General features: G+C 39.3%; 1 protein-coding gene across 2 annotated transcripts in view; it reads right to left on the bottom strand.

Annotated features, from left to right (window-relative positions):
* The window catches only part of LOC139422953 (neuronal PAS domain protein 2), a 45802-nt gene extending 32577 nt beyond the window's left edge, over nucleotides 1–13225 (bottom strand). Inside the window, exons 1-4 of one of the 2 annotated variants that reach the window (XM_071174467.1) lie at nucleotides 12958–13225; nucleotides 8150–8354; nucleotides 5136–5192; nucleotides 3419–3573 (exon numbers count right to left, since the gene is read on the bottom strand). In XM_071174467.1, the coding sequence (XP_071030568.1) occupies nucleotides 3419–3573; nucleotides 5136–5192; nucleotides 8150–8205 (268 nt within the window). In that variant the 5' untranslated portion in view covers nucleotides 8206–8354; nucleotides 12958–13225. The remainder of the gene's footprint in view (nucleotides 1–3418; nucleotides 3574–5135; nucleotides 5193–8149; nucleotides 8355–12957) is intronic. The other variant, XM_071174466.1, reaches the window with a different exon arrangement.
* Nucleotides 13226–13835: the final 610 nt, after the last annotated feature.

Here is a 13835-nt window from a genome sequence, read left to right as displayed (position 1 = left end):
TGCTCAGGAGGAAGTCTGAAGAGTGGAATACATTTTACTAGTTGTGGAAAATACTGGAGATCAAGAAAAAGAAGCTAAGGAGCAAGTTCCACATGCATATTATGTTTGCCAAACAGTATCTATTAGATGACAACATCATTTTTCTGACTGTTTGGAACAATGTAAACAACACTGAATAAATAAGCGTACCAGAGGGTCTGTTGTAATTTTGTTTTGTAAAGCCTTTATTACAGCAAAGACTAAAAACAGTCGCATTCATTTGTGAATGCAATTTTCGAATTGGAAAGGTTTAGGCCTATTTATTGTTTACGCTAATTATGTAATGTCACTTTGTTATTTTATTTTAAAACTAAAATGCTTGATTGCATTTCATATCATGAATGACTCCTATGCTGTGTGATGACATTAACAAATAAATTATTGATTGATACAGTAGCCTATATAAGTATTGAAATATAGGCCTAAGTTAGTTAAGCTACTAAGACTAAACAGGATGAGCTCTTAGGCTTATAGCTCGATGATGGTATACAAGGCTGCTATACGAAGCCTACTAATGATAATAACATGACTTATTATTAGAATAATGATGATCATAATAATAATAGTAATAATAACAAGAAGGACATCAAGGAAAAAGGAGGATTATTATTATAAATATAACTTTTGACAATTCGGAAGAGTGTAAACAACAGCAAATAAATGATAAATAATACCAGAGAGGCTGGTCTAACAAAAAAAGTGTAAAGCCTTTATTACAGCATAGCAGAAATTAAAAACAGCCACATTTGTGAAATTGTTTATCTGACATGTTGTGGTTGCTTGCGGATTGGTGATCAGTAGGTTATTAAACAAACACTCACAGGCAACAGAAGCAGCATCTGTCTTATTTCTGTAGTTATACAGTTCATTTGGAAAGTATTCAGACCCTTTGACTTTTTCCACATTTTGTTACGTTACAGCCTTATTCTAAAATAGATTAAATTGTTTTTTTCCCCCCATCAACAATCTACACACAATACCCCATGATGACAAAGCAAAAGTTGTTTTAATTTATTGCAAATGTAATAAAATATAATAAAGGGAAATATCACATTTACATAAGTATTCAGATCTTTTACTCAGTACTTTTTTGAAGCACCTTTGGCAGTGATTACAGCCTTGAGTCTTCTTGGGTATGATGCTACAAGCTTGGCGGCACACATGTATTTAGGGAGTTTCTCCCATTCTTCTCTGCAGATCCTCTCAAGCTCTGTCAGGTTGGATGGGGAGCGTCGCTGCACAGCTATTTTCAGGGCTCGCCAGAGATGTTCGATCGGGTTCATGTCCAGACTGGCTGGGCCACTCAAGGACATTCAGAGACTTGTCCTGAAGCCACTCCTGCGTTGTCTTGGCTGTGTGCTTAGGATCGTTGTACTTGGCCGTTAATCTTTCCCTCAATCCTGACTTGTCTCCCAGTCCCTGCCACTGAAAATCATGTCCAATTATTGAATTTACCACAGGTGGAATCCAATCAAGTTGTAGAAAACATCAAGGATGATCAGGTGAATCCTGTTTTCATTGAGCTCAATTTCGAGTCTCATAGCAAAGTGTTTGAATACTTATGCAAATCAGGTATTTCTGTAACAAACAAAAAAATATATGTTTTCGCTTTGTTCTTATAGTGAATTGTGTGTAGAGTGATGAGGAACATTTTTTATTTCATGAATTTTAGAATAAGGCTGTAGAGTAACAAAATGTGTAAAAAGTAAAGCGGTCTGAATACTTTCCGAATGCACTGTGTATGGATGATATATAAAGCCAGGCACATTTAACAGTTACTGTAGGCTATTGATTACAGACCAAATTAAGTTGGGGTTTCCTCTCTCATCATTTTTCTTAGACAATTACGGCAAGGGCTGTTTTCTCTTCTCCTAACTCCGGTGTCTTGTACACCATGATCCCCCCCCCAAAAAAATTATACTGCTCAACTAAAGAAATCATGGTCGACCAACAGCCTATCGACCAAACAATCGGCCAGTCGACTAAACACACCAACATCCAGGGGACCATCTAAATCGGCTAGTAGTAGAAGGATCCTGATGAATACCTCTGAATAGACCCAACTGATCAATCTCTCAGATAAAATAGGAGAAGCATAACAGAAGTGGAAGAGCGGTTAAGAAATATCCCAGATCGGGACTGTCTAAAAGCCATCTCGTAAACACTGACAGCTGTGACCTTGATTCTGACAGGAGACTGACAGGCTGACTACACTGCTCGCGTCACGTGAGCGAGCGTTGCAAAATAAATTTAGAAATGTATATTATTAAATTATTGTACCCACGCGCGCGCCAATGAGCGTCTGCGTTGCCAAGGGCTAAAATAGAAGTCAGTTCTATTTGTGATGCAGATCACGCTGCAAGTCCTGCCTCTCCCATCTCCTCATTAGTTTATAGAAGCAGGTACCCATGTGCCATCTCCTCATTGGTTATACCCACGTGGGTGACTGAAAGATAAACAAGGTCGGTGGCGGTAATGCACCTAATTTATGAAAGTTGCCAATCACAATATAAAGTCAAGAGAAGAAAAGGCCTGGAAGGAGGAGAGATGACTAGAAACGATTCGGTTGACCGTTTTATGTGTGGATTAATTGGAGGAGTAGAGGATTTTGTGCATTTCAGGTAAAATAACAACTCAATGTTTATATCCCAGGACAAATTAGCTAGCAACAGCAAGCTAGCTAAATAAGACAAATTAGCTAGTAAGCGCAAGCTAGCTAAATAGGACAAATTAGCTAGTAAGCGCAAGCTAGCTAGCTAATTTGCCATACATGTTTAACGCTTTTCGACCTGTCCCCAAATTAATATAATTGGTTCAGAGTTTGTTTTGATATTTTAACCTGCGTGTCGTGATCGCGTTTGGTGTGGGGGGACAAAATAAATGTATGCACGATGGCGCACGCACACAGCCGGTTTGGGTTCCATGTGAGTTGAAGTTCTGTCTGTCTGGGCCAAGCTTGGTAGGGAAGTGGAGAACTCCTCTCTTTTCTCTATGTTCCTGTCCAAACAAATACTATACTAGACAGCTAATGCCTTCCACCCTCCTAGTTCCTTCCTTCTTTTCCCACCCGTTCTGGGCGCAGTGATGTTCTTTATGTAGGGCAGGACACAAGTGCCTCATGCACACGCATTTTACATTTGAGTCACTTAGCAGACAGACTTACAGCTAGTGCATTCATCTTAAGATAGGTGGGACAACCACATATCACAGTAAGTACATTTTTCCTCAATAAAGTAGCTATCAGCAAAGTCAGAGCTTTTAGGAAAAGTTCAAGTGTTGATGTTTTCTGGTTGTTTTTTTAGACGCCACACACACAGGTCAGCAGGTGGCCAACGTCAATGTGATGAATGACGCAGCCGACTACATTACACGTTCCTACCTTTCTGTGTCTGCAGGAAGTTGATCGTTCTCTGCAGTATGGTGGACTTGTCCATCTTGCGCGGATGACCTTGGCCCTGCAGCATGGTGCACAGCTCCTTGATGAGCACATTGAATTGGTCTCTTCTTTTCTTTTCCGATTTGTTACGAGATGCCCTTTAATAGAAAACATGATAAATGTACAGGATTACATTTCTCACCCTTTACACTGAGTGTACAAAACATTAGGAACACCTTCCTACTATTGAGTTGCAGACCCTTTTGCCCTCAGAACAGCCTAAATTCATCAGGCAAGATGTCGAAAGCATTCCACAGGGATGCTGGCCCATGTTGACTCCAATGCTTCCCACAGTTGTGTCAAGTTGGCTGGATGTCCTTTGGTGGTGGATAATTCTTGATACACAAGGGAAACTGTTGAGCGTGAAAAACCCAGCAGCGTTGCAGTTCTTGACACACTCAAACCGGTGCGCCTGGCACCTACTACCATACCCCGTTCAAAGGCACTTAAATATTTTGTCTTGCCCATTCACCCTCTGAATGGCACATACACAATCCATGTCTCAAAGCATAAAAATCCTTGTTTAACCTATCGTATCATCTTCATCTATGATTTACCTAGTTAAATAAAGGTTAAATAAAGGTAAAATAAAATAAAAATCTACACTGACTGAAGTGGATTTAACAGGTGACATCAATAAGGGATCATAGCTTTCACCTGGATTCACCTGGCCAGTCCATCATGGAAAGAGCAAGTATTCCTAATGTTTTGTACACTCATTGTAATTTAAAACTTTGAACATATACACTTTATAAATGATTTATAAAGAAGTGCATTTGAGGACAGTAGCTAATGCGCAAAAGATGCAGTGGAAGTTGCGAGCTCAACGATTCGACATACAGCTTCTTATTTATTAAACACACTCAAGCTAAGAAGTGACAGCTGCAAATAAATAACCACCATCACAATTCACTCATTCCTCAGCCACCATAAAACAGCTTGCAGGATGCTAAGAGAAGGATGACAGTCTAGTGAAACCCAACCGTATCCCTTCTGATATCACAAGCAAACGTTTCTGAAGATTCATCCCATATGGACTTATTTTTTATGGAAAACACTCTGATATCAACAGCATAGCATGTACAAAATCTACCATTAAAACAAACAAACATATCTTTTTTTGTGCTTGTAGTTTTTGCTGCCATTCTCCCCACACAAACCTTCGATGAATCTGACCCCAGCTGAACCCACCAGAAAACTGATACACTGACTAATGATTTAAAAGTCTACTTTCAGTCAGGCTTGTATGCATCATAACTGAAAAGAAAAAAAATGGCTTGACCTTGTTGACTATATTTAACAGTTTCCTATGATATTTTGTAAACTGTCTAGGCACAGAAACACTTGTCTTTGTGCTGAAAGTGTTGAGGTTTATAGAGCTGAAAGTGTGAAGAGTCTTCACATCAGGAAAGCAACCACCTTCACAGATGGAATGTCAAAGTAGGGCCATGCCAAGAGGACCTTTCATTAACACATACAAGCTGAAGTAGGGAACTTCTCCGTCTGCCTCGTCTCTCGTCCTTACACTCAACCGTCTGTCTCTCATAGGACACACACACTCACATACAACCATTACAAACAGACACACAACCCACACACAACTATTACACACAGACACACCACCATTAAACACACACACACACACACAGTGGTGGAATACCTTTTTGCCCTGTCTTTCTCATCTTCATCCATCAAATCGTCCACACAGCTGCTGGTGCTAGAGGGAAAAGGGAGAGGGGAGGGGGAAATCAGTTGGAATGCTGTTTCTCTGAATTAACACCAAAGTCATCAACAGATACAGACACAAATCCCCCTCTCCCATACAACATTATGAACCATTCTTCAAAATGTCATCTTATACAACAGCAGTCTCCAACTATGGTCCAAAAGTGCCCAGATGCTTTATTCTAGGGTGTTCACATAGTACAGTAGTCGACCAAGTATATCCCTGCATACAGTGCATTCAGAAAGTATTCATACCCCTTGACTTACACATTTTGTTGTGTTACAGCCTGAATTCAGAATGGATAAAATATAATTAAAAAATAATCACCCATCTACACACAATACCTTGTAATGACAAAGTGAAAACATGTTTTAGACATTTTTGCTAACTTATTGAAAATGTAAACATAAATATCTAATTTACATAACTATTCACACACCAGAGTCAATACATGTTAGAATCACCTTTAGCAGTGATTAGTCTTTCTGGGTAAGTCTAAGAACTTCGCACAACTGGATTGTCCAATATTATTATTTTGAAAATTCTTCAAGTTCTGTCAAGTTGGTTGTTGATCATTGTTAGACATTTTCATGTCTTGCCATAGATTTTCACGACGATTTAAGTCAAAACTGTAACTGTAACACTCTGGAACATTCAATGTTGTCTTGGTACGCAATTCCAGTGTATATTTGGGCATGTGTTTTAGGTTATTTTCCTGCTGAAAGGTGAATTTGTCTCCCAGTTTATCCAAAAAAAAAACTCCCAAATCCTTGCCGATGACTAGCATACCCATAACATGATGAACATACTGTATGAAGAGTGGTACTCAGTGATAAATTAACTTTATTTGACACATATTTTTTTCAGTTTTACTTTAGTGCCTTATTGCAAACACGATTCATGTTTTGGAATATTTTTATTCTGTACATGCTTCCTTCTTCTCACTCTTTCATTTAGGTTAGTGTTGTGGAGTAACTACCATCCTCAGTTTTCCCCTATCACAGCCATTTAACTCTAACTATTTTAAGGTCACCGTTAGCCTCATGGTGAAATCCCTGAGCGGTTTCCTTCCTCTCCGGCAACTGAGTTAGGGAAGACGCCTATATTTTTGCAGTGAATAAGTGTATTGATACACCATCCAAAGTCTAATTAATAACTGCACCATGTTCAAAGGGATATTCAATGTCTGTTTTTTTTTATTTCTTATTTGCTAGGCATTGGAAAACTGGTCTTTGTGGTTGAATCTGTATTTGAAATTCACTGCTCGATTGAGGGACCTTACATGTAATTAATTGTATGTGTGGGGTACAGGTGAGGTAGTCATTTAAAAATTGTTAAACAATATTATTACACACAGATTGAGTCAATGCAACTTATAACATGTTTACTCCTGAACTTAATTAGGCTTGCCATAAGAAAAGGGTTGAATAATTATTGACTCAAGACTTTTCACATTTTTTGTTTGTAAACATTTCTACAAAGACAATTCCAATTTTACTTTATGTGGTATTGTGTGTAGGTCGGTGACAATCTCAATTTAATATTTTAAATTCAGGCTGTAACACAATAGAATGTAGAAAAAGTCTATGGGTGTGAATACTTTCTAAAGGCACTGTATATTGTTAGAATGTAGGGTATTCCGGTAAGTCATACACTACATGACCAAATGTATGTGGACACCTGCTCGCCAAATATCTCATTCCAAAATCATGGCCATTAATATAGAGTTGGTACCCCCTTTGCTGCTATAACACCCTCCAATCTTCTGGGAAGGCTTTCCACTAGATGTTGGAACATTGCTGTGGGGACTAACTTCCATTCATCCACAAGAGCATTAGTGAGGTTGGGCACTGATGTGGGGGCGATTAGGCCTGGCTCGCAGTTGGCGTTCCAATTCCTTCAAAAGGTGTTCAATGGGGTTGTAGTCAGGGCTCTGTGCAGGCTAGTCAAGTTCTTCCACACTGGTCTCAACAAACCATTTCTGTATGGACCTCACATTGTGCACGGGGGGATTGCTGAAACAGGAAAGGGCCTTCCCCTAACTGTGCTACAAAGTTGGAAGCACAGAATCGTTAAGAATGTCATTGTATGCTGTAGTGTTACGATTTCCCTTCACTGGAACTAAGGGGCCTAGCCCGAATCATGAAAAACAGCCCCAGACCACTATTCCTCCTCCACCAAACTTTACAGTTGGCACAATGTATTGGGGCAAGTAGCATTTTCCTGGCATCTGCCAAACACAAATTTGTCCGTCGGACTGCCAGATGGTGAAGCATGATTCATCACCACAGAGAATGCGTTTCCATTGCTCCAGAGTCCAATGGCGGTGAGCTTTACACCACTCCAGCCGACACTTGGCATTGCACATGGTGATCTTAGGCTTATGTGCGGCTGCTCGGTCATGGAAACCCATTTCACGAATCTCCTGATGAACAGTTATTGTGCTGACGTTGCTTCCAGAGGCAGTTTAAAACTCGGTAGTGAGTGTTGCAACCAAGGACAGATGATTTCTACGTGCTACGCGCTTCAAAATTCGGCGGTCCGATTCTGTGAGCTCGTGTGGCCTAGCACTTCGCGGCTGTTGTTGTTTCTAGACGTTTCCACTTCACAATAACAGCACTAACAGTTGACCGGGGCAGCTCTAGCAAGGCAGAAACTTGACAACCTGACTTGTTGGAAAGGTGGCATCCTATGACGGTGCCACATTGAAAGTCACTGAGCTCTTCAGAAAGGCCATTCTACTGTCAATGTTTGTCTATGGAGTTTGCATGGCTCCAATATTTGTTTACGGGTATGGCTGAAATAGCCAAATCCAGTCATTTGAAGTGGTGTCCACATACTCTTGTGTATATATATATATATATATAATGTATTTCTCCATACAAACACATGTATTTAGCAGTGACAGAAAACACAACAAAGACAATAAAAGTAGCCTAGATACTCACTCCCATTCCCTCCGGCTAGACGGACATAGGGACCCAAAGTCGGAAAGGTTGTCCATACTTACTCCCTCTCCCAGCCAGGCCCTATCTGAAGTCTGATGTATCCCATTCGCGCTAGCTGCACTGAAACTCCCAGGAAAAATCTAGTGATCACCTGCTGCTGCTGCCCACCTCCTCCTCCTGGAGTCCGCCACAGAAATACAAAAACCTGGGGAGGATAATAAGACAGAAAGTGGGCTTGAATTAAGGGGGGGGGGAAGTCTACTGTAGTTATGGCATATCTATGTAAATTACACATACATCTGATAATTACTGTGTCTTAATTCATCTGCAGTACTTTAATTCAAGTATCATAGCTGTATTATGCCCAGCAACAGTACTGCCCTCAGTATTTTCTTATTCACACTCAAGCAAGTCCCCAAACCTACTTGAAAGTCATCCTATTTCCAATTATTTTCTGAACAGGTGTACTTTTTAATGCTTCCTTTTGAGCTTTCATTGGAGCTAAATCAATCAAATGTATTTATAAAGCCCTTTTTACATCAGCCGATGTCACAAAGTGCTATACAGAAACCCAGCCTAAAACCCCAAACAGCAAGCAATGCAGATGTAGAAGCACAGTGGCTAGGAAAAACTCCCTAGAAAGGCAGGAACCTAGGATGAAACCTAGAGAGGAACCAGGCTCTTCTGGTTGTGCCGGGTGGAGGTTTTAACAGTACATGGCCAAGATGTTCAAACGTTCATAGATGACCAGCAGGGTCAAATAATAATAATAATCACAGTGGTTGTAGAGGGTTCAACAGGTCAGCAGCTATGCTTGTGAAAAACAACAACAATAAATGCATACAAAAGTATTATGTTTATTGTAAAATACAAGGAGAACTATTATTTATCAACCCAGATCCTGTGCATATCTCAGTGAATATAATATCAGTGATTGAACACATTACCAGAAAAAAAACAATTATTCATTGTTAGCCATGATTTCCAACAGTGAACAGCATGTATTAAAGGAAGTGTGGTAAACATAAATTACCACCTGGACACAGCAATTCAACACGGAGGACGCAGCATTACGTGCGGGAGGAGCTCTACTGACCTAGAAAAATCCCAGAGGCAGAGACACCTCTTTTGTTAACAAAGAGAATGGAAGAGTTACCTCATTCAACCCATCACGAAATATAAAGAAAAACTTGAGTAACACCTCTGGGAATTCAAACAGCCTTTGTCCATTTGCAAATGTAACCCTAATAGAAAAGTAAATCAGAAGCCATCAAATCAAATACAACCGAGGAGGAACCATTAACCATGTGTTTAAACGAGAGGAATGTGATTGACATGTTGAGGTCAGATGAAAGAGTTAATTAGCCATGTACTATTAAGCCCCATGATTGAACCCCGTTCATCTTAGCTTCAGGTCTGCAGTGTCTGAATCATAGCCTAGAGGTTAAGAGCATTGGGCTAGTAATTAAGAGGTTACTGGTTCAAATCGTTTAGCTGGCAAGGTGGAAAAATCTGCTGTTCTGCCCTTGAGAAAGGCAGTTAACCCCCCAACAACACTTGCTCCCAGGTGCTGATGATGTAGATTAAGGCAGCCCTCTGCACCTCTCTGATTCATGGGGGTTGGGTTAAATGCAGAAGGCACATTTCTGTTGAATGCATTCAGTTATGCAACTGACTAGGTATCCCCCTTTCCCTTCTTTAAAATCTGAGATACCCTCCTTTTCCATCTTCCACTTTCAGATGTAGTAAACTACAGCAGGCACCAACCTTTTCGATCAAATTCAATGAAACCAATGAACCAAGATCAAATGCATCCACTCTTACACCAAGATAGTATTCCATGCAAAAATCTTTCCAATAATCTTGAGTGGGGGAACAACACATCATTCTTTCCTTTACTCCAATTAAAAGAATCTGTGGTCTGTGGGCTGGAAATGTTTAAAATATATATATATATATATATATATATATATATATATGTCTGTGTAATTATGACAGTTGGTGGCCATTTTCCGTTATTTGCGGTTCAGGATGTCTGAGAATGGTGACTCTGTGCCCATTTCCATTGGGCCGAGACCCCGTTCTTATTCCATACGTTCACTGACTGACATACAGAAGCAGCCTGAGAAGGGGCCAACATGGATATTACATTTCACATAGCTCTCTTCATCTAAATGAAATCCATGCGCTCAGGCGAGGAAAACTGAAAGGAAAATCCAATAAGAGTTGTAAACTGTGATAAAATGATGAGCCATAAAAAACACATTTTTTTCTCATAATACATTTCAAAGCTCAACAAATTAACCAAAACACTTTATGGTATTTATGACACTGACATGAAAATGGTTTCTTGATGGTGCCTGCTGCTTGTCACCATGCCCAATAAGATTATGCACAATAAATCTTTACTATGGCTCCCTTCATTACTCAGAGGGTTCGCTTAACTCAAAGATTATATTTTAGGCACAATTGATACCTACTTCAGCTTTAATCTTCCCTTTTGTTGTTGAGGGGTTTTTCAATCAAGTCTCGACTTTACCTCATGCCTGTGTCAAAGAATGAATCAATTCCGTATTTCAGGTTGTTTCCTTAAAGGGAAACATCACAATTTTGAACTTCATATTCATCATCTCCAGCACCACCCCAACATCAACATATGTGAAAATGGTGCGTTTCTATGTTTTGTAGTAAAAAGATGGAGAAAGATAAGTGTTTCCAATTGTGATGTTTCCCTTTATTGAAAAGCCATGCAATAGTATATTCACACTGTCAATGGTTCACCTTCACACAGACACACATTCAGAGAGTTATCATTTCTATTGAAGCAGCCATCTTTAATCTTACAATGTTTTAACTCTTACACCTGTCAAGATATCACTGCTGAGAATGGTTTGGGCGGGAGCTGCTGGTCATAGATCTGAACCCTTTCATAAAAAAAGGTGACGTATTTAAGTCTTCATCAAGGATGTAATTCCATGAGAGGTGAGAGGTGGCCCAAGATGGCATAAGGTTAGTAAATCTAGGCTGAAGTGTCAGTGACACATACGGTGAAAACAGGAAAAGAGAATGTGAGACTAAACACATATGACATGAAGTGTTTCGGGCTGATGATATATACTTTAAGGGTCGAGGGGGTGATTTCATTGTACTGACTCTCAACACAAACCAATCATAATGTGATGTTTCTGTGATATGTAATGCCAGTGTTTTCCCCAATCTACATTACCCCGGTCTAAATTATATTAGGCTCATATTTTCTACTTGTCTTCAGCTTTGTTTTTGGACAAGCCTACGTGGCCTCATGAATAATAGATTCAAAGCCATAATTTACTCCTCAACTAAGGAGGATTCTTGTAACACTTTTACTGTAATATTTAAATCTTGAATTAGTGTAATTTGAAATGTAAAAAAAACTCAACTTGGTCATGATTTGTGATAAATGTAGAACTAGCCTATAGGGTGCCAAATGTTCTTTAGAAACACAACATAATTTGCCCAGGGTTTTTTCTGGCTCACGATCATTTCTTATCATAGATTCACTTAGCCTTTACAAACCAATACCGCCAATCAATCTGGGTCGTCATTAGTTACCACAGCTACAAAGTTATCATTATGGCTAAACCCTGCATAGTATTTCTACAATTTATTTTCTTAAATTCTGACTTTAAACCTAACCCTAACCCAAACCCTAACCTTAACCACACTGCTAGCCTTATGCCTAAGCTTAATGTTAAAATAATACCAAAAAAGCTCATTTTTTGTAGTGACAACCATCAATCTGGAAAGAGAATTAATCGTTGACTTTACTTCCTGGATCAATGTGCGTCTCCATGATTAAACTAGTCAACTAACTAAACCCTGTCTTGAGTGAAAAGGAAACAACATCAGAGAGATTCACCTCCATTGGCTCCCTAAGCCAAACAATGGGAGGGACATCTCACGCACTCACTGACCTTCTCCTCCAACCAACATCCACTGAGGTGAAGAAATAATAATGTCCCCTGACTAAACTGGGGGGAAATTACATTGGCAGATAATTAATTCATATGGTTTCATACACTAGGCCTACTTAGCTAACCATCTACTTAGGCTGCTGACAGAAGACAAATTATTATATGGAAATGTCAAATGACAGATGTCAAACCTTTCAAATCATGATGTGAAAATTCATCAAAATTGAAATATTTGCAAATGCAACATTTACATGAAGTATTGTACAGCAATTGTAGGTACATTTATATTACACTCCTCAGATGACAAGTCACAGCTATATCCAGAGCTTGCTAAAAGCCCTACTGGAAGTTCCCAAAATACATCATTTAAATAACTTCAAGATTCCTCACTTGATTAATTGACCAGACATGATTTGACAAGGCACTAAGCCTCCTCAACCAATCAGTTACCATGCAAGTGCCAAAAGCACTATGTTCTAATCAACGTAAACATGGTTTTAAAACGATGTTTCTCAAAACAGACAACTCATACACATTGCAAGGACACGCTCTACTCATTAATCTATAGGCTACCAGTGAGCTGAACTGTCATGGAGCCTGTTAAGAAAATTAATAACTACGTTGGGGAATACACAAAGGACATATAACAATTCTCTATGAAAACGACATATAATGCATATAAATTAACATTGATAATAGTTAGCCTACTTTATTTTGTATTTTGACACCGTTAGTTAGAAGCAGTAGCCTACAGATCTATTCATCCAAAATGGAAGCAAACCCAACCGGTAAACGTTTTCATTATCACAAGACTAGAGTGACAAAAAATGCAAAGGACATAAACATTTTACATACCTTGAAAACAAGACTTTAGTTGACATAAAGATCCATACTTTACTTTTGTCGGTACTCATTTTCCCACATAGCCTACTGTGCAATTCACTGAGCCAAGTAGACTATCCTAAGCTTGACTCACCACAAACGCATCGCGAAAAGACCATAAATTATTGCATACATACGCTGCCTAAGTATCATTCGAAATCCGATTCATGCAACAATCCCTATTCGGTACATACACTGTACAAGATTTCGGGAGTAATCGTTTTCAGGTCTATGCTCTGTCTGTTTTCCTCTACCACTCAACCTCCGTTGGCAGTCCCTTGTAAACAGGACTGAGCCGCTGCGAACAGGGAAAGTAGGTCAGTCGGTAGCTCAATACTTAGCTAAGGACATCATTAGCAACCGGCTGTACAACACACGACTAGGAGTATACATAGTGAGAAAAATAATAGTTCGGATAATACTAACACTTGAACGGCATTTAGGTCACATTATTCTGAATTCGAACGTCTGTATTCATTTCAGTTTATTCCATTAAACGTTGTAGCCAACATCATGGGGTAGAGAGCGGGACATGTAGTATCTCTGATAGGTTCGAGGTTTGCTGTCAATGGTTTTGGCTCCCGATCACTGTAATAACGTTCATAGTAACGTTGCTAATGACGTATACAATTGAGGCCTCACCTTCGTGTTACCTGTTTCATGTAGCCTGTAGGCTGGCAATTCATGACATGGTGACAAATCAGGTTAGGTTGTCTATCAAATATTGTAATTACAATTTGATCCTGAAAAGTTCTGAGATGAAGATGAATGACATTTTTACCAGTCTTTGCAGTAGGCCAACATACTGTACAAGGGGGAATTATTTTCACAATTCTAATAAAATATCTTGC

This window comes from Oncorhynchus clarkii, chromosome 12 (genome assembly GCF_045791955.1).
Source record: "Oncorhynchus clarkii lewisi isolate Uvic-CL-2024 chromosome 12, UVic_Ocla_1.0, whole genome shotgun sequence".
Classification (NCBI taxonomy): Eukaryota; Metazoa; Chordata; class Actinopteri; order Salmoniformes; family Salmonidae; genus Oncorhynchus; species Oncorhynchus clarkii.
This window is presented reverse-complemented; position numbering and strand designations above follow the sequence as displayed.